Source organism: Rhipicephalus sanguineus, chromosome 1 (assembly GCF_013339695.2).
Source record: "Rhipicephalus sanguineus isolate Rsan-2018 chromosome 1, BIME_Rsan_1.4, whole genome shotgun sequence".
In the NCBI taxonomy this organism is placed as follows: domain Eukaryota; kingdom Metazoa; phylum Arthropoda; class Arachnida; order Ixodida; family Ixodidae; genus Rhipicephalus; species Rhipicephalus sanguineus.
Genome location: NC_051176.1, coordinates 200548652 through 200570422, shown reverse-complemented (window position 1 = coordinate 200570422; position 21771 = coordinate 200548652). Strand labels below are relative to the sequence as shown.

Sequence of the window (21771 nt, the reverse complement as noted above, 5' to 3'; positions counted from 1 at the left end):
GAAGTTTAGGCCCGACGAGGGCGCCCCTACATAAAAAGTCAAATAGCGCGAATGGCGGCCACTACAACACATGCGTTTCGCCGGAGTACCATAGCCGGAGTCTGGGCTCTCTCGCGAACAATGGATGACGTCACTTCTACGTCACTCACGTGTGACGTCACTTGAAGACTTTTTTTCCCTAAGTTAGTTTTGACTTTTCCCCGTGTCGCCACGGAGTGCCTAGTATGTCACGTGCTTGATGAATTTCGTCCCTAATGTCCTAGTGTCATCTTCAGTCTTCACCTCCGCCGGCGCTGTCTCCGCGCACGTGTCACGAAGTGTCGTCGGTGTCGTCAAGTAGCCGCAAAAGTCAATACTCCCATGAAATGCGACGTTTGTGGCGTTGGCCTGTCTTCACTGGAAAAATATGGGGAGCATTAAGGTAGGGAGCACCACATCGCAGCGCACAAATTCGCCGCCGAATACGTGCAGCAGGCGTTCCACAAAGATAAAGGTGAGTACCCATCCTGTTTTCAGTTTATAGTTGTTGGAAAAGACAGTGTCAGTGCATTTTTATCATCTTTTGTGGTGAGGCTGTACAGCACATGACTGCTTCCACGTGCATTCACTCTGCCAGCTAGTTATAATTCGCATGTGCTTGTCGCGTAGAAAAAAAAAAAAGAAAACAAGTATGCACAGAGGCACTAATTTTCACAATTTTGCTCGATCACGCTGAAAGTACTGCCGCTTGCGTCGCTTTTTTGTTTTCCCTCTAAAAACAAAGCAGAGCAAATATGTCCGGTGGATACATGATGTGTTGAAACAGGTGAGCGCACAAGACAGGGACAGTGAAAACGACACATAGAGCGCTACTTCCAACTAACATTTAATGCACTACACTCATCACGTGGTAACATCGAGTGCTTCAGAACAAGACTATCAAAAAAAAAATTTAATTTTTTTTCTTCCTTACGCTTTTTTTTTTCTCGCTAAAGATTACAGGTGGTAACGTGCCCATGGAAACAGGGCGACAAAGCGAAAAAAACCCTTGATACCATACAGAAGTTTTTGACCGAGCTCATGAATGAGTTATCAACGGCAAAAACGGCTGTGTGATAAATGCGACATGAGATGAACATGGGTTTTAACAAAAAGCGGGTCATCCAAATGAAGAAACAATGATGCGGCTGAACAAAGGAGGCTATAAAAAGGTATTAAAAATGGCCTTGAAAAGGTTAACACTTAAAAAGTGAGAACAACAATAAAAGTTTTGCAAAAACGCAGACTCTTTCTTCGAGAGTGACACAGAGGGCATGCTGACACAGCTGGGTCCGAGCTGTTCTGCACATGATGCATCATATATTTCTCGAGCTATGACAGCCTGGTCAAGAAAGGGGGTACAACCGCAAGCTGCACAGTGTAAGGCCATGTTGCTGTCAGACTTTTAAATTGTTGGCGTGTTCACGCATGCGATCGTTAATACATTGGCCAGTTTGGCCGGTGTAAACACATCCACAAGAGAGCGGAATCTTATACACGATGCCGCATTTGCAAGACAAAAACCGTGTGGTGTGCTTCTTGCAGCATGTCAGACCTTTCACTGTTCACGTTTACACGCTTGCACAGGCCTCCAAAGTTTGTTGTGGGCGGTAAACACTACACTGACTCCTGCACACCCTGCAGCCTTCTTAATCCTATGTGACACTTGGTGCACGTATGGGATAACAGCAGTTTTTGTCCCATCTCTGTTTTTTGGAGGCACATCACTGGTTTTCTTGAGTCTGTGCAACAAGGTCTCCGCAAGGTCACACAAAACTCTGAAAAACGTGTGCTCTCGAAGAAAGATTTTGTGTTTTTGCAAAACCTGTTGACTTTTATTGTTCTTACTTTTTAAGTTTTAACCTTTTAAAGGCTTTTTTTAATACCTTTTGATGACCTCCGCTGTTAAGCCGTATACTTCGTTTCTTCATTTGTATGACCCATTTTTGTTAAAACCCATGTTCATCTCATGTCACATTTATCACCCAGTCGTTTTTGCCGTTGATAGCACATTCGTAAGCTCGGTCAAAAACTTATGCTTCAGAAGTTTTTCAGAAAGAATATCAGTGCACTGAATGAGATGAAGGGTAACTGAAGGACTTAATTTATTTTGTGAAGCAGAGAGAGTGAGGGAGCAAAATAAAACATTTGACATTAATCTATCAGGGGCGTAGCCAGAAATTTTTTTCAGGGGGGGTTCAACCATACTTTATGTATGTTCGTGCGTGCGTTTGTATGTGTGCGTGCCTATATACGCAAGCAAAATTGAAAAAATTTCGGGGGGGGGGGGGGTTTGAACCCCCCAACCCCCCCCCTTGGCTACGCCCCTGTAATCTATGTCTAAGGCCTTGGAACTATTTTCGTTGGTTTAATGTCTCTCTCTGATACTATGTTGTATTTGTATTACAGAATTCAGTGAATGGAAAGCTCAGGAAGAGGCGAACTGTTGGTTTGTTCTTCACACGGCTCCCAAAAAGCTGGCCAGTGGGGAAACGAGGAGCCACTACTACTCTAATAGATCAGGAGTGGCTAGGCCAAAGGAAGGTCATGGTAATCGTCGAGAAAAAAGTCAGGGTACCTGCAAGTCCGGTAAGATATGTCTTTCATTTATTACTGTGACGAAGAAGGAGAACACTCAGAGCCCGGCACCTGAAGATATCACCATAAATGTAAGGTACCAAAGAAAGCATTATGGCCATGAAGCAGAAATTCAGCACTTGAGGATGAGTGACAAAGAAAAGGCCAACGGGGTTAACCAACGTAGCAGAGGACCTGGAGCGTGGTGTGCCCATGAAAACCATATTGAATAATATAAGAACATCTGTTGGGGGCATGTAAGCTGAGGCCAGCACATTTGGCAGAACGCATAACTCTGCATAATATCAAACGGCAGTTTCACATTGCTGCTCCTGAACAGTGTCACACCAATGATGCTGTCAGTGTAGATATGTGGGTGAAAGCAATGTAAGACAAAGGTGAAACACTTGTCTGTCTGTATAAGGCACAAGGTGCAGTGGACCCAACTGGTACTTTTGGTGCAACAGATTTTGCCCTTGCTTTGATGACAGAGCCACAAAAAGAGCTGTTAGAAGAATTGGGCACGGGCACTGTGTGTCTTGACTCAACACATGGAACTACAGGGTAACAGTTTGAGCTGACCACTCTTCTAGTGCTAGATGAAGTGGGATAAGGTATACCTATAGCCTATTTCATCTGCAACAGGATGAATGAGGAAAACTTGGCAGCTTTTTCAGGTCTCTTGAGTGTGCCATCAACGAAAAAGTGGCTGCTAAGACATTTATGTCTGATGACGCCTCACAATTTTACAAGGCATGGTCGTCAGTTATGGGTGTCCCTCAGCAGAAACTTCTCTGCACCTGGCATGTGGATAGGAATTGGCAGAAGAAGATACGAGTTTGTAGAAAAACAACTGAGGCCAGACGTGTACCACAACGTGCGACTCCTTTTAGAGTTCCTTGACCAGCAAGAATTTGAAAAGTATCTTCAATCATTCCTTGACACTGAGGAAGAAAAACTGAGGGATTTTCTGAAGTACTTCAAGGACAACTATGCAGTTAGACCTTAAGAGCGGGCCTACTGCTTTAGGACGAGGGCAGGTATCAACACCAACATGCACCCTGAGAGCATGCACAGGACGATGAAGCACAGCATGCTGGAGGGAAAGAAGGATAAGCGTGTTGATAAACTAATGTCTGCACTCATGGACTTGACATATCATTTTTTGATGAAGAGGGCAATCCAGATGATCAAAGGGCAAGAAGTTGAGTGCAGTTGAAAGGTACCACAGATCTGGCACTGAAATGGCAGGTTGTGCCAAATTAAACGAAGACGGCACGTGGACTGTGCCATCTCAGTCTACTAAAGGGCACTCTTATACGGTGACAAAAGTCGGGGATGCTGCTTGCTGTCCCTTGAGATGCAATGAATGTGCAGTGTGTGCGCACCTGATACACTTCAAAGTGTGCAAGCACATTCACTGTGTGGTCATTGATAACACATTGTCAAGCACTGACAATAACGACTATGAGAGCCCACCTGAAACAGTAACTGAAACGAGTCGGGCATTGCACATAGTGCAAAGCATTGCAAAGCTGGAGGCGGCCACAACAGTGCCGAGCCAAAAGTCATGGATCGATCTCGGCCGCGGCGGTCACATTTCGGTGGAGGCGAAATGGTAGAAGCCCGTGTACGTACGATGGCAGTGCACGTTAAAGAACACCAGATGGTCTATAGAACACCAGCTGGTCAAAATTTCTGGAGCCCTCGACTACAGCGTGCCTCTACCTACCTCGTGGTTTTGGCACGTAAAACCCCAGAAATTATTATTATTATTGCCAATGATGACCACATGCCTCAACAAATATGAAAAGTACTATGTGTTGATGTTGGCACTGGACCGAGGTTTCCACTAAATATAAAATTTAAGTCACTCATATGTCTCATCTGCTCTATCTGACACAACTGCTGCTGTAATTAATAATTGACTGGAATGCAAAGTGTTCGATTGGTGAATGTGCTGACCTGCCCATTTCTCACTTATGATTTCTCATTTCAGATATTGTATTGCTGATTGTAGAGGTGTTAAATGACATTGATTTCCCAAAGCTATGGAGGAACCAAACCAGCATTTTAATAAAGCCTTATTGTCAAAGCTTAACCTGGTTGTGTCTTCCTGTGTTGATAATGCACACTTGTGCATGCGGTTTCTGCGCTACATTCATTACAGTAATGCAATGCAGTTTCATTTCAAGCCACGAGGACAGAGTCAGAATCGATTTAGATCTGTTTCTTTCTTTATGAATGCTTAGATTATTATTGTTGTTGTTATTATTATTATTGCAGCGGTATTTGCACACGTTTTCTGGCTACGGCGCGAACCCTTTATTACAGAGGAGAGCTCGATCAACATCGACATCGTCTGCAATGGCGGATTGTTTATTTGCAATTTGCAGCGTTTGCGCGATGTAAATTGTTCTTTCGCTAGTTTCTTGTACGCGGTAATGTTAACATTAACGCTCGCTATCGAGTTTAGGGTATGTCTTCTCACACGTGAAGGTGTGGTGCCTTTTTCACCCGTGGATATTCGTACTCGACTCCGCTCGCCCACCACTGCAGGTGAGGTCATTGGTAAGATACACGTTCCGATGCAACTTCCAATTCAACATTGTGCTTTGTATGAGTGTCATGCTCTGCGCTTTCGATAGGTATCGAGCTCTTTGATCGTTAACTTGCGCTAGATGTGATATCGAGCCAGTCGAGCTCTGAAAATTCATTTCCGATGATCGGGACACGATCGTGAACGTGCATGAACGCGCGGGTACCACACAAAATATAAGCTAAAGCTGTGCAGCAAATTCAGATGTACTAGGTATTGCCGCGAACAAATATTGCTTTGCTAATGGGCGTCGATGACTGCCCAGCCCCCCCCCCCCCTCTTTTTTTTTTGTACATACATGTAAACCGTGATTTCAATTTGACAGCTTTGCTTTGAAGGCGCTTTTAGTGCTATAATGGAAGCGATAGCTTGCTTTTGATGACCTCTACACTGTCAGTGCTTCAGGACATTGCATTATTGATAAGACAGAATTGTTCACGTCCAACACCCCTCGCAACGTAAAGCTTTTGAAAATTCTTGCGCTACACTTGCTCGTTTTCACGAAAGGGGGTGTTTTTGGAAGAGTTCAAGCACCCTTGACCTAAAGACGCTGATTTCTTATCAGTGCTAGAGTTACTGACTACGCTACCTAAAGGTAGCATATGCAGTAACTAATCAGTGCCTGCCAGCAGCGCACCAATTGAGGGTGTGTTCTGTATAACTTCGTGCAAAAAAAAAGAGAAAAAAAAATCAGAACTAAACTCACAGTAGAACTTGCTACAACTGAGCTGCAAGTCGGGTTGAACTTTCGATTCAAGTGCGAGCTTTCATTCGACTACATTAAACCCTTTCAGACGCGATCTATGAAGAACTGCCTGTAATTCGTCAGAGTTGCACATTATCTCAAGGGACTCGACGTTGCAACAAAAATATTGTCATGTATGTGCTTTATAGTAACTAATCTTGATTAAACTGCAATTGCATTGAACCTGAAGTCATTCATGTTCTGCTTTTTGCAAAAATAGAATGAAATCTCAGGCTAGAAATATAGTACTAATTTTTCTTTTTTTGGTTATGATCATTTCGAGCAAAGATAAATTATACTTTTTAGGTGACTTGGAAAAAGCGGAACATCAAACATGGTAGTGCCTTCTGCTAATAGTCAATATTTAACAGTACACTGCAAAATGAAGTTGAAAACAGATCTATTATACAGGAGGTTCAATTTATCCACTCTTAAATGTATCTTGTTCTTTCTTAGCCACTAGTCAACACGACTAGCAAAAACGTGATGTAGACAGTTGTATACAAAGCGTCTCAAACAGTTATAGAAAGAATGGTGTGCTAAAAGCTGCAGCAAGACAGAGTACGACTTTGCGAAACTGCAGTCGTAAGTGCCGCCGCTTTAGGTTTACAGGTTGATCCATCCACGGCTTGGATGTAGACCATACTTAGAAACTAACTCGGATGATACCGTTGTCACATGGTGCACTGCTGATCGCAATTAAGCCCAATCAGGGTCAGATTTCTCAACAGTGATTGACTCGTTTCTGCAACTTGCATACAGTAAATAATCACAGTAGAGAAATTCTACCCAGGTCAGGTCCCATCGTGATCAAAATTGACAGTATGACACCCATAATACATATTTGTCTGGGAGGCCAACTTTTGGATATACAGGTCTTACTAGAAAAGAAAAACTAGATACATTGTTCGATAGCAGCCTATTAACATGTTGGCTCACGCACTTTTTCAAGCACATTCAAGACGTGGCATGAAACTCTTGCTAAACTCTTCTCACTCAGTTTGTACCAATCAGCTTATTTGCCATGTTATATACAAACAGATGCGGTCACCTATAGTGCACACTATGGGCTCACTTTCTTGAGCTAAATTTTCGTGACGTACAGCCTGACACTTAGAAACACCATGTGGCTCTCTTGTTTGCAGTTCATCCGCCTTGGTGCAGTTGGCCTGCCTTGCAAACTCATAAACGGCATTGTGTGTTGCTGCCATGTCTTCCGTTACTTTCTCTCAGTAGCATGAACGAACTATCTGCACCCGTTTTGTCTGCACTACAACGGAGATGCCTCAACTTCAGCCTATGTTAACCCCCACTGCCTTTCAAGGAACAATGTCAACAACGCCAGCACTATGTGCTGCTGGGCCTTATAACATAAGCTTGCTTAGTGGCACAAACTGTCCATATACTTTTGCCCCACAATGCAACTGTGCCATTCTCAGTGGTCTGTATTGGGAAGCACTCCAGATCTACAAACACTATGATGTGCTGTTGGCTGCTAGAAAATGACTCATTTATAACAGCGGAGTTTTGCACAACATAGAAAGGGTTATGAATGTAAAAATGGCCATCCACTCCCATTTGTTGCACAAAGCTACGATAAAATTCATATGGATTTCTCATAAAGAACAGCATTTTAGTTGGTGAAAAATTTTGACATGGTCCACAGTTTGAACTCGAGAACGACTTTTTTTCGGGGTGGTCGCTCTACCATTTAAGCTAACCAGTATGCTAGTAATCAAAGTGCGAGGGCAAATTCAGTTTGAAGCGCATGGACACTGAATATGACAAATGAGTTCTGTGGAAAGCACAGTAGGTATAAGTAGCTTATAACCAGCTGCAAGTAATGTTTTTTCTTTCAAGTTTGATTTTCATAAATAGATATTAACGCAGAATCTTCTGCTAAAAGCTGCTGCACGTTTCCACAGGACCCATTTGCCACATTCTGTGTGCTTTGACTTTTCAACTAATTGGCCCTTACACTGCCCATTGCTAGCCTACTGGCTATCTCAGTTGTAGAGAAACAGCCCTGGAAAGGTGTTGGTTCCAGGCTTGAGCCCAGGAACAGTACGAATTTTTTGTCTTCCTTTCTGAGAAATCAGTATGGATTTCCTGGTAGCCTTGTACAAAACAGGTGGATGGCCATTTTTCAATTCAAAATAACTTGTTCTCTACACAGATGATGTATGCGAACACAACTGTGATGCCTTGAATCATGTCTGGACGAGCTGGGCTTGGAGCATGTAGCCAAATGTGATGGTAGGAGCTCCAAGTGAATGTTCTCAAATGTTCATTGTTCCAGTGCTCCCAGAACGAGGAAAAAGCTGGGACACAGCACTGTGTGCCTTGGCTTCTTTCCTCGCACTGTGACATAATGAAGTAGTACCAACTAGCCCAGTTCATTGCGCTCTAAAATGTGTTTAGCTACTTGTGATGCCGTTCAGACCAATCTGCTTGGCACATTCACAGGTAGCAATAGAACAGAGGGCTGCCGAGATAGCAAAGCCATAAATGCAAGGCCTGCGCGTGCACATCTGAGCTTGCAGAGATAGTGTCCTGCATAGGTCACTTGCTTGATGAATGTGCAATAAATGCAATTTTTTGGGCAATAAAGGTGTGATGACATATGCAATTTCTACATTTATTTGCTGCAATACAGAAACGTTCTCGATTTGTTCGAGTAGTGATTAGCATTTATGAAAGATAATTAATGCAAGGTCATGCTATATGTATTACTTTCAATTGAAAGACCCTGTGGCACAATCTTAATTATACAAAAGTAATATACAGCCAGCAGAGTCAACATGCGCCGTACAACTCCTCTCAAGTTTCAAGGAGGCTATCTGGGTAACAGTTGGGAGCATTCGCAACCAGCCGGACAACACATGGGTGGCCCTGAAAAGGGCCGTTTCATGGCAGGCAGCATTTGCCAAGTTTCAGTAAGGTTGAAAGTCGGGTGAATTGATGACAGAGCATCTGAACATGTAAAGCAGCGCACAGAAAAAAGACACAAGAGGATTAATATGATTCAACAGGACAACTGTTGCACTTGCCACTAGTTTATTCTTTTAAAAAATATGTATATAGTACATACCCACAAGTGCACCACATGCAACAATGACTTTTGCTCATAACGGTGCTTAAAAACAATTTGAATGTTGTGCACTTGTGCATATGTGTATTACCCCCTCCTTTTTTTCCCTTCAAAATAAGCTAATTGCAAGTGCAGTGGTTGGCCTGTTCAATTGTATTCCTCCTTTCATGTCTTGTTTTTGTGTGCTGCTTTACACATTAAGATGATCTAAAGCAGTCTTGGTTCATGTTGGGAAGGTAGGCGAAGGAATTTGCTGCACTCGCAGGACTTCGTGGCCTTTTGTGTTGCAGTGGCTGCACTTCAGCAGCCTGTAGCAGATACCCAGCTCGCTGTGTCCATGTGACTTCACTCCAGGTCCGAAGTCACGGGCAAGAGAACTGACGATTTTGGCCAGCTGATCGATCCCTTGGCCTCTGTGCACATGGTACCCATCAATTGCTAAGAGCGCACGTCGTGGCTCTTTCGAGGAATTGAGAAACCGATGCTGTAGGAACAAAAAAAATTAGTGCAATTAGGAAAATGTGATGCATTGAGACAAGAAAGAACTTGCAGATCAACTGAAGTCACTAAACAAAAAGAAAGGGAAGTGAACAACATGGGACCACAGCCTACAGTTTCATAAGATAATGGAAAAATTTGGCAACATAACGTGTTGCTAGTATGCTGCAATGCGAAAATTTTTCACTGCTAGATGGGGCTCAGCCGGAACTTTTGAAATCAATACACGCTCCTTTGAATGTTTGCATTGCCCCTGTATATGTGGCTTGCACCAATATCACAGCTTGAAATTACATAGCCGTCCACCCCGTGTGTCGGAACAGAACTAAAACCAAAACAAAAACAAAAGATATTTTTGGCCGGAACGAAAATAACAAACGTTATCTATTATTTCGTTCCAGAGTGAAACCGAAATATTTTTTATCAGTTTTCAGTTCCCGGGAGAACTTGGTGACCTGGAACAACCGAGGTCATGCAACGTGAGCAATAATACATATGTCAGGGTATAGTGTTAGCGCTTATCTCATGCAAGAATTCCAAAGTAAAGATGTTCAAATTTTATGAAAAATGAAAGAGTGGCAACCAGAGCTGTTTATATTAATGCAAGTGGACTTTCGTGTGCCAGTCACACTAGTGTGGAGAGGGCATTCTCGGTGCTGAAGTTTGTTTTATCAGAACAGCGGTCTTGCACCCTCATGACTGGCTGCTTCTGAGAAAATGCTCACTCCCTTGACACAAAACATAGAACCTGCTCAGAAAATTCGTAATTCACTTTTGAGAAATTTAAATACAGTAACTTGGAAGGGTGCTAGTTTTGGGGTTCTGTGTGGCTGGCCCAGAAGCCCCTCAGGGACGAGACCAAGACAGACCAGCAACCATCTTTACTCTGCCGAGCCTCGGCCGCAACTGCCCGCTGCCAGTGGCTGCTGAGTGCGAGCTGCGAGCGCACCATCGCTCATCATTCCCTTCTTCTACGGCCAGCACGCTCGCAGCCACCGCTTCTATACTGCCCCCTCCCCTCCGGTGAAACTGGGGAGGAGGGCGCAGTAGCCGCTATCCTTGGCCACAGCGGACAGCACGTGGCGTGCACGACCACACGTCGGCACGGTTCGTCCACCACGTAACCAAGGTCCCGGTGTTGTCCGTGGCAACTAGGGGCTCCGGGGCTCCGCATCCATTTTCGGGTTAGCAGTCGTCGTGGCAGCCGCCTTGCTGCCACCGTTTGTGGTTGCCTGCTCTTTCCTGTTGCTGACCTCTGGTTCTTCCTTCCTATAAGTGTATAGAAGCGTATAGACAAGTATAAAAGCGGCGGCTGCAAGCGCGTCGTCCGTAGAAGAAGAAAACGAACGATGGCACGCTCGCAGCTCGCAGTTGTGGCCGAGACTCGGCGGAGTAAAAGATGGTTGCTGGTTTGTCTTGGTCTCCTCCCTGACGGGTTTCTGGGCCAGCCACAGCCACGACACCCCACATAGCTCGCGCTAGTCTGTAGCAATTCGTCGTACAGTTACTTGCGCTCCTCTGAAGAATGCGGGAAGAACGTGTTTTACCCGTCCCACGTTCTTAAGAGGAGCGCAAGTTTACCACAAATCCCATGTTTTTATCGTTACTTTACCTTCAAATTTTCGCATAAAAATAAGAACCGTTACAAAACATTATTTTTTTAGTTCCGGAACAGAAACGGAACTTTTTTCGGTGGAACGAAACTAAAACCGAAACGAAAAACATTTCGTTCCGACACCCTGCATCCACCATTGCGATGAATCACTACTGAAAGCTGACCAACCACCACTGAAGCTATAGTGACAGTACTAGAATATGTACCGTACTTACTCGAATCTAGGCCGCTCTCGATTGTAGGCCGACACTCGAAATTCACAAGGCCAGAAAAAAAAAAAAAACTTAATCATGGTACTCGAATCTAAGCCAACCCCCCACTTTCGCACATTGTTTTTTATAAAAAAACATCAGCTTAGATTCGAGTAAATACGGCACATGCATTTCAGATTCAATTAATGGTTGCCTGCACATTTGTATAATGCCCCAACTGCTTTGACACTAACGCAAGGAAGCAGCAGCCAACGAAAATAAATATGAATATTTCAGCCTGCCATACATGGAGAACACGTGCAAGCATCCAATGTTCATATGTGAAAGACAACAGTGTTAGAGGAGAGAGCCTGGTGCGGATAATAGAAGAATTTTGACACAGCAAGCCTGTGATGTACACTTCACTACATAGTCAAAAGTCTGATAAAAACTTGTCAGATGGGGAAGGTACCAGATTAACATATTAGAACGCGCCTCAAATTTTTTAAAAGTACAGTAAAATTGATGCTTCGGGACCACTATGGCCCCATTGCTCACACTAAAAAAAGCATCAGTGGGGCGCCTATGTATAGCCTATGTGCCACAGCGTGCAGGTAGGGCAAATTACCAAATGTACAGCTAGTTCCACATTTTTCCGATTTCATAAAGATTCCATGAGCAAACATGAAGATTACTACTTTGTAGCAGATAGAGTGTATTCAGATAACATCGGTGCATGTCTCTGGACCCCTTTAATTTCGCTGAAAAAAGAAAAATATTTTGCTGTATGAGTCCCTATGGCCACGAAACCAATGTTAGTTTTGCGAAAAAAAAATTTGCCTAAGTCAAAAAAATTTGGACGGAAGTCTTCACTCAGCAGAACTGCTTTTCGCGAATTTCCCGAAAATACGATTTTGACAAGATCCTACAAAGAAATTATTGCAGCTGCGAGTCAATTTTTCTTGGCTTACTGTGAGTAACGTGCATTTATGAAATGTTATGTTGCAGTTCCTGTTGCCCATAACTTATGCAAAAGAAGTTGCAAATACGGCACCCATTGCTCAATAATGCTCTAATTTCAGATTTTTTCACTCCGCGTCTATAATACTCGAAATTTCCCAAATTTTCCAGAGATTTGCCACGCATTAGGTTAACCATTGTGCTAAGTATGATTGCCGAGGATGATGTCAGATGCAAACCATAAATGCATATGGTAAGAAACGTCTCTAAAAATAAAATACTTCGACATTCAGTTTAAAAAAAAGGCCATCTTCAATTTTCTTTAAACTCCCCAGAATTAAAGCCAAGCACGTGCTCTAACTTAATCTCTAAAAACATGTTGCATTATTTTTGTTAGATAGGAGTTACAAAGCCACCAAAGTGTCCAAATTGACGTCAAGTTCACACACAACCACTTAAAGGGGTGGTGCCATCAAATTTGTGGCTTGTGCATTCTTTGTTGCAAACATTTCTTATTGATCTAGGAAGCATGAGACACACTCCCAAATTCATGTATTCTCTCGAAACTATTTCACATCGCCTTATTTGTATGAACGACTTTCGGTTTCGGTTTCTGGGCGACAAGTTGGACACCGACATCACCGTGTAGGAAGCTAAGAACAAGTGCACCCACAAAGTTGTGACACATGCAGTGCTGCATTGTCTGCTCTCGCACACAGATGCAAGCAACCGTCCGGACGCCTTCAAAACTTGCTAAATCCTCCATCATCCGCAGATGGTCGGCGAGCTTTCAACAATGACTGGTAAAACCCGTTTTGTCTACGTAACCCAACAGCAGCACCACATTAGTGAAAAGATGTTGCGTGGAGTTTTGCACAAAACTCTCCACAGAATGGTACTGCACTGTTAAACGGAACGTCTCAAACAAAGGTGAAAACCACCTAACATTATGGAAATTGCAAGCAGTATTGAATCCATTGCAAGAGACTCTTGTCTGCTGAGACAGTCATTTCATAACAACTGACCTACCTTCATTTTAGAGACTAAAAACATGAATTCACTTCACAAGTGCAACCAGTACTTGCTGGAAGCAATCCACACTAACCAGCTGCTGAACTCACTGAATATTGGCATGACTCTGCTGCTCACTACCCGAGGCCAGCAAATGCTGCAATGACATTGCTGTGCCTATAGTCGGGTACAACTTTAGAAGACAGGAGAGGCCCCGCCCAGATGACCGAAGCGCAGCAGCCAATTGCCTCCGCGACTAAAGAAATAGTCCCGCTAGGCATGTTAGGCATGTTCTCCGTCGGCGGGGTCACCGGCCGTCCGGCTCATGACGTCACCTGAAGTGCGCGCCTATTGGTGGAGGCTCGTATGCATCCGCCTTTGAGGGGAAAATGCCGCTGCCTTCTAAAGTTGTACCCGACTATAGCTAATGAAAGCTGTGATGTTGAGAGGGTTCTTTCAGCTGAGGTACAGAGTCGTCCACTTCCACCTTGAACACCGCACCGTGCGGCCAGCACTCCGCGGAGCGCCTCTCTTGGTTGCTTGGGTAACTAGCGCGTATGCGCAGTGACAGCTCTAGGCGGAGCCTTCGTCGCGTCGTCTGCTAAAGCGCAGCAGGTCTGCCGAATTGTACTTGCTTTGCGGTGAAGCTAACTTCGCTCTTGCTATGCGCATGCAAATCCAGCATCCGGCACGGTTCAGAAGAAGCGAAGCGACTGCACCTTGTTCCGTCTAGCTTTTGCTGCTAGTGTTTTCTTTCATTTCTGGATGCGATCTCACAACCAGTAAACCTCGGTCCGTGCATGAGTAAACTTTCACAGCCGCGCTTGAACTCCTACAACTAAGCAACTCAGCTCCTTTGAGCCCAGTAGCCAGAATGTTCCCGCTGCTCACGCAAATGTTTTTGATCAGCTTCAAAGCTAGGCGCCGCAAAATTGGCGATAAATGCATGGTAAGGTCTGACATAACAGCTTTAAATGTGCGAAAGTTTGGATTGTTACTCGCCTGAAAACAAAAGGATGTGAGCAATTTGCCAATTTCAGAGAAGTTACATTACATTCAGGTGTTATCAGCACTGCTGCCTTCATGCGCTAGCGAATTTAACTCGCCAATACGCCGCCCTAATTTGCTACTCATTTGCAACCATGCTTATTCGTGCCATTCATGCAGAAAAATGAAGAAGCATTCTAATAGAGTTTTCAGCTGAAGTCATATCACGCGATCAGTTCACCAAAGAAGCGCCGCTGACAAATGATTACTTCTGTAAGCAGGCGCTGAATAAAGCTTGACTCCCTTTTTATCGCTAGGTGACCCAAAGCACCGCGTATCGCTTTATATATTTCTTGGCTCAAAACTTTAGCACGAAGCAGAAAGTTTTCCATGAGCCTTCAATTCACAGCGCAAACTTATATTTTTTTTATTGTCGACTTTGTGTCGCCAAACTTTCAGCTGATGAAAACAACCGTGTGAGTAGCGGGAATATTCTAACTGTACGGCACAAAGCATCTGAGTAGCTTAGTTGCGGGAGTGCCAGCCCGGCTTGGCGATCTTACTCATGCACGGGCCAAGGTTTATTACTTTTAAGATCGCATGCAGAAAAAGAAAACAGTAGGTAAAAAAGCAGTGCGGAACGAGGCGCAGTCGCTGCGCTTCTCGATTTCCATGAGATTAAGTTACCTTCATCGAAGAGCAAGCGCGATTAGGCGGAGCCACTGCGCTTTAGCAGACGACGCAGCGAAGGCACCACCTACAGTTGTCACTGCGCTTGCGTGCCCCAGCCGCCCGCGAGAGACGCTCCGCGGAGCGTTGGCTGCACGGTGCGGTGCTCAAGGTGGAAGTGGATGCCTCTGTACATCCAAAGGTGAGACAGCTCTCGAATGAAGACCAACATGCTGCACATGCAAATGGCAATGTACGTTAACAAGGACGCGTAAAAAATCGGTGATCAGCTTTTTGTGAATTAAATGTGTCTTTTCCTAGATGTTATCAAGGCTCTTTACCTTTTGACTTATCAATTTGTGTAAATGTATTTCATGTAGCATTTCTAAACTAAATCCCCCCAAAAACATGCAGTTCAATGATGGTTCCACGAAAAATGTGGTTTCTCTCAAATTACCAACTTGAAAAATAGCACCCAATTTTTACCCTCTAATTTGAAAAAATATAAAACACAAAAACAAACCACCGTAGTTATGCAATTTGTGTTAGAATGCTTTGGCTTCCTGTGCGACACAATTTGTACAAACCTCACCACCAGACAGGCATAGATGAGACTCTGGCTAAGAACATGTGCAAGGTTGTAACCAAGCTGATCATTGCGCATCATAGCAACAATAAGGCCATCGTCATCACCATGACCAAAAAATAATGAGCCACCGATCAAGACAACAAATGTGTGTGTGTGTACCTTTCATCACATTTACCACCAATCATAACAAGAAACGAGTTCATACATTTGTTCATATTTGTGTGTTATGTGCTAGACAGCTTCACTGGTAACCTGCCTTCACAAAATGGAATGGCTCGAAATTTTTATCACAATTTTACGCACCAATTCAGTCATACACACAACACATTGTAAACAGTGGTAGTTTAGCACAATAGCAATAATACGCCAGCAAACGAGCAAGGCCTTATCTATAAGAAAGCAACATTGTGCTTATAAAGCCCCTGTTGCTGTGGTTCGTGTTTGTGCACTCAGCATGTATACGCACTGCGCATAAGCACCACGGCTTGACACAGGTTGCCAGTTCCCTTAGTCACAGTGATGGCAAAGCCGCCTCTCAGCAATCACTCCTTTTGCCTTATAAATAGCATAGAATAAAGTGGGGATGCCTAATAATATAGATTGTAATATCAAGCACGAATTATGGTGCATGTAAAGAACAGAAGACTGTACAGCAATCCGAATGGCTCCTTTGCACAGTATGAAGGCCTGTCCACCAGGCTGCACAACAAACCGGTTTTTGCAACATTGAAACACATTTTAAAAATGCAAATCCTGTTGAAACTGCAAGTGTGCTAGATTCTATCACTATAATTTACGGTCCTTCCATTTCCACTAGGATATGATAGCACGTTCTAGCCAGTTAGTTGTCTGTGTTTCTAACTTAGAATTATTATGTTTAAGCTGTTGCATTAACGTAGACAGAACTTTCAATGGCAAACTTGTAAGGCATATTGGGAAACACCCAATGGCTCTCTATTGATGAATAAAAGGCTTTTACAGGGCTCTAAAATTGCCAAAGCTCCGAACGAGTGTGACTATTGGTGTTGAATCCTTCGTCTGAGGCAAGCTTTGAGATTGGGCTAGTTGCTAATCCATCTTCAACAAAAAGGGTAGGAGTGGACAACAGACAAAGAAGGGAACAAAGACAACCGTTCCCTTCTTTGTCTATTGTACACTGCTGCACTGTTTGTTGACGATGAACTTCGTTTGAGGTTTCTAGTCTCACTGATATAAGTCGTATCAAAGTTCATCCGTGGAATTTTGTAGATTACCCCTGGTAACTTTTATTGCTCCAAGAGGTCTTTAACATGTGTGAGCTGTCATGTTACCTAGTTTTTTGGCATCTGGGAAATTCTCACACAATTAGTGTAAAAAATCTTGCAAGTGACTCGCTTATTCCCTGCACCATGGGATGCCCACATACTTTTGCTGTTCCCGTTTGTCCTCCCAAAGAATCAAAGTGCTCCTTAGACAATAGTTTCCAGGAGGTTACCCACAAAATGCGTGAACTGTGACACATCCTACATTAGTGGAACGAAAAGTTCAAACAAACAACAAAACACCATAAAAAGTGCCTTGAGAAAGGCAAGACATGCTCAAACACTGGTGGATAATTATTCATTACTAACCAAGCGATTAATTTGGACACCACTGCTCTAATCGCAATGAAGAAAATCTTTATACATCTGATCTCAAATGTGGTATGTGTGCAACTTACTTTAGCTGTACATGTGTTGACCTACCCAGGATATACACCAGCACCCACTGGCACCTAGGCCATAAATAATCACCCTCTTCGCATTCTTTATTGTGAACAAGGGGCCCATAGTGGTTCTGAAACGTTAATTTTAATTGTTGCCTTTTCAAAAGGTACCTCACATACATGAACCCATTTAGTCGACAGGTTTTCATTCGTCCACTGAAACAGATCGAGATAGCAGTGACTTGTGGGCTTTCATTTATTCAAGGGTAACAAAAGTTACCTAACAACGTCATAGTGAGTTGGTTGTCACTGAGAAGATGCGGACACTGGCGGTTTTCTGATCACCACATACTGATGTTTCAGTCAAACATTTCTTTTCCCATGCCTTGAAAACACTGTCTTACTCTATTAGTGGCCTTCGGTGAGAAAGGCTAGGATGCTTGTGTCACTACCACTGCCATTGTTGATGAACCATTCCACGGACATTGGAATGCTTTATCAAAATTGTCTCTAACATACGAGCCAGCTCATGTGACGGCACATGCAAGCCATGTATTCTCAAATGCCTCTACTAAAAATGGCACCACGTTGCCTCACTCTGCTAAATCTAAATACTGAAAAGCATCCTCACTGTCCATGTATGTCACCGTCTTAAAGAAAGGGCATTAAATTTCAAGGCCTTGTTTTCCACTGTGTATAATGGCCACATGCAAGATCACTAAAAGGTGTGCACGTAAAAGGTGTGCACGTGCTTAACGTGCATTGTCACCTTCATTTCGGTATTTTCCCTGTATCTCAACATCGTGTGAACGCCTTGTCAATAACAACAGTCAGGTATTTCAGATGAACGCATATACACGGGAGAAAATTGCTAGGAGCACTTACAACTAAGTTTTAAAATTCGTTAGAATGCGGTGCGGACGGTACGCATCTACATACCGCTTTAATCGAGTCTGTTGGCAGTGCAGGTTTACCGTGCAGCAATACGGATATGCCATATCGTCGTGGTCGGCATGTCAGTATTTTAACCCGCAAGACCTCTACCGCATCACTTTACCGCAAGCAATGAGCAACTAGCGCGGCTAAAAAGTTCTTAAAAAAAGCTGCGTGCCGACCACGACGGTACGGCATTTCCCTCAGCGGCGCGCACCAGTATGTCAGCGTAAACTTACCTCGGCGTTCAAGATTCGAACACACGGCAGGCGTTTCAGCGTAGCCGTCAGCTTGCGGTTCAGCAAGCGCGTTTTCTTGATCTGGCGCTCCGCATCGGCGTCTTCAGAGCTGGAGCAACGTGGCAGCACTTTGAAGACGTATACACCACGGGGGCCACATCGTGCTGCAGTTGCAGAACTAACTTCTAAAATATAAAGAAAATACAACCTTCAGTGACTGATGCCAAGCATCTCACAATTTCAGAATACGTACCCCTATATTGTCGCATATATCTTGAGGGTCCGCGTTGGCACTACTGCAAACGTCGTTACCAACGTACTACAAAACGACAGTCTACGCGCTGAAAGTGCATCGCAGAGACGGCCTCAGCCATTCGCACAGCGTCAAAACCACCAAAACTAAATGTGCAGGTCTCGACGGATGTTTTCAAGTGAAGGCGACTCCTGCACATGAATTTAACCTGGCTGTCGCCTATCAGCACACCGCGCAAAGAAGGCATAACTCAAACAAGGCCGGCGACTGCGGTGAGGGTACCGAGTAGAACATAGGCAAGTAAAGGCTGGGGACAAGGCCGAGGAATCGTCGGATCTTTCCCTAGCTACAACAGTACCTGTCTAGGGGCAGGGAGTACCTCCCTATGGGAACGTCAGATCCGGTTTCGCGCCAAACCGGGAGAGCCCCGACTCCGGGGATACGCTTTCCTACAACGTCGCTACAGTGTACTCCGGAAATTTCGACCCTCTGGTGTTCCTCAACGTGCGCCTAAATATAAGCACACGTGGCCTCTAGCCATAGAGTTTCTTACAAAAATACCTAGAGGGAAATCTGGCGCCACCGTCTATGCGAATTTCTTAAGGGGCGCCGTTGGAGCGTGGGAATGACGGGTATATGTGTCTGCGAGGCTTGTGTTGGCCGGTGTTGAGCGAGGCTTCGGCTCAAAAGCGGATACGACTGCGCAAATAACGCTTCTCCAAAACAAACTTTTATAAGCGGATGTCATTTACGCGTCTTATATTTAAATAAACATCCACTCACCTTGACGGCATAACCAAACGGCGAAAGCAAGAAACCAGACGACGCACATTCGCTGCCTTTGTCGTCTGCTGCCAAGCTAGCGGCCTTTGGTTACTTTTTACGCTTCGGTAAAACTATAAATCGACGCAGAAGCTTCCAATGTTTAATAAAACTCGTTTTTCTGCAATAATAAAAAACAAATAGCTCACTACGTGCTCGTTCAGTAAGAAATCAACCATTTCGACGCAAGGAACGCGTTGAAGCCAGACGCGTCTTCGAGGTGACGTGAAGGATACGAATCCGAGTGAAGTTCGAAGCTCACATATCCCGGCATTCCCATGCGTCCAACAGCTCGCAGCGCCACTTTTCCCTCTAGGTAAGTGTAGGAAACTCTATGCCTCTAGCATTTCAAACGTCGCCATGTTATCCTAACGCAGAGGTTAGTAGATCCACCTCCCTGTGTTTGAAGCTGGACTCGCCGCGGTCGATTTTTTCGCCCTCTGTGGCGATCGCTGGAACTTGCGACTTCCGGGCCTGACGCGCCTCGATTGCTGCTAGGCAGGATACCGCCGGCGCGCTCCCCATAGGTTTTGCTGTCGCGCTCTACAAAAACACCTCGCGGAAGCCCTCCATGGGCATTTCTGTAATACTTTCGAATAAACTGTGTTCTTTAATGTCCAAAATAATCATTTTCGCGAACTGAAAGCAAAAGATAGTCTACAGTCGCTGTCTCTTGCAGAAAACCGAGCACCCGCTTCACGCTGTCACCGCGTTGCAGACCCCTGAACCGGCTTCTTGCGTGAAAGGTAGTCACTCCTGAGTGCAAACTATGCGAAATATCTCGTTAGAGTAGACTGCCTGTATAACCAAACGGAGCATAACAGAAAGAAGCCCAAGCCAGCGATCGCACGGGTTTCGCGACGACTGACGGTGCCTCCGCATGTATGAGCGTCGCTGTACGCGTATGTTCGCACTGATGGTTCACTTTTGCTACGAGCGCATTTTGGCACCGCGCTGTGAACTTTAGGCCGCAAAATATGAGAATTTGTGAGTAAACAAACAACTACTGTTGCGCGGGGACGCTATAGAGCAGTTCAAAAACAATTTCCTTACATCTGCGGCTTCGTGCGCATGACAACTTCGTGATCTGCCATCCCGACGATTCAATGTTTTTTTTTCTTTTTGGTCTAAATTCGGCTACGTTTCAATGTCCTTTGACAAGTTGTCTCGCACTGCGTATTGATCGGTCTTCTCAGCGGGCAATGCCGCTGCTTATGTTTCTTTATTCCGCGCATTCGTTTCGTTTGGTGCTCACACAAAACGTGAGCAAATGCGACGCCTTTTTTTTAATGCTCCTTAATTATCGTTCCGTTTGCAATTCCAGTGAACTTGCCGCTCTCTGTCATCAACAAATTCATAGACCAAAGCTTCACCACTTCGAGATTGCGGTGGAAGAAGAACCAGTCTACGAGACTGAGCATGTAGTAGCATGCGACGCCTAGGAAAAGAAAGAAAATACAGTAACGTTGCGGACATTGTTCTGCACACGTCGGCTGTGAAGGTAGGACCCACATGAACTTGAAATAGCGGTGAATAAATAGAAGTTATTGCAGCAACCAACAGCCGCAAAACAGAGATAGTAATTAGTTTGGCGGATACCCCAGCAATTTTGGCAGCCAGTGTCGTGTCTAACGAAACAGGTGGCATCTTCTCACGTAATAAATGAGGCTCCAAGAAAATACAGGGGTTGGCCGGTGGGCCGCATCACGGAGGCAATGCAAAATTTATGTAGCTTATGAAGCACATGCAGCTCATCAATAGGAAGGTTGCCCGTCGGCGTCCCGCGTGCGGGCGTCAACACGAGTGATGCAAAAAATAATCGTCCGTGATGGTGTCACCATATGACGTCATCATGACGTCACAGATCGCCAAAATATGTAGCGTCATTATGACGCACATAATGTGACGTCACATGAGTGACGTATTCACACGTCATGGTCGCTTTGCAGCCTCCAGATCGGTCACGGAGGCCGTGCAAAACCGCGTAGGGCGCAGAACGCTTTTGGAGGGGGGCGCGCGGAGAATCAGTACATCGACGGCAAGAAGAAGATGGCTTTCGCCTTCTAGTCATCTTAACGAATGCATAATGGACCCTGTGCGTTTTTAATTTAACGTATCTAAACAATGACTTGAGCATCTGCAGCCGAATTTTGTTGGACGCTGAGACGGGGCCGACGATCAGAGGTCGCACTGGAGGGTTCTGAGATGGCATCGCACGTGGTAAAAGGTAGCGCTTGTACATCTGTGGCAAATAAGCATCATTTGCGGCGGGAAGCGCGCGCGAGCCATC

General features: G+C 44.6%; 1 protein-coding gene and 1 long non-coding RNA gene across 2 annotated transcripts; one reads left to right on the top strand and one right to left on the bottom strand.

Annotated features, from left to right (window-relative positions):
• The first annotated feature begins 275 nt into the window (after positions 1 to 275).
• Positions 276 to 8568, top strand: LOC125759659 (uncharacterized). Its single transcript, XR_007417280.1, has 3 exons — positions 276 to 493; positions 2428 to 5154; positions 7085 to 8568. It is a non-coding gene; the product is annotated as an uncharacterized LOC125759659 (long non-coding RNA).
• A 40-nt stretch (positions 8569 to 8608) lies between these two features.
• Positions 8609 to 18943, bottom strand: LOC125759655 (uncharacterized). Its single transcript, XM_049418692.1, has 3 exons — positions 18660 to 18943; positions 18407 to 18591; positions 8609 to 9514 (listed from the first exon to the last, which is right to left on the bottom strand). Exons 1-3 carry the CDS (start codon positions 18673 to 18675, stop codon positions 9254 to 9256), a joined length of 462 nt encoding a protein of 153 aa, XP_049274649.1. The 5' UTR covers positions 18676 to 18943; the 3' UTR covers positions 8609 to 9253.
• Between the last annotated feature and the right edge of the window lie 2828 nt (positions 18944 to 21771).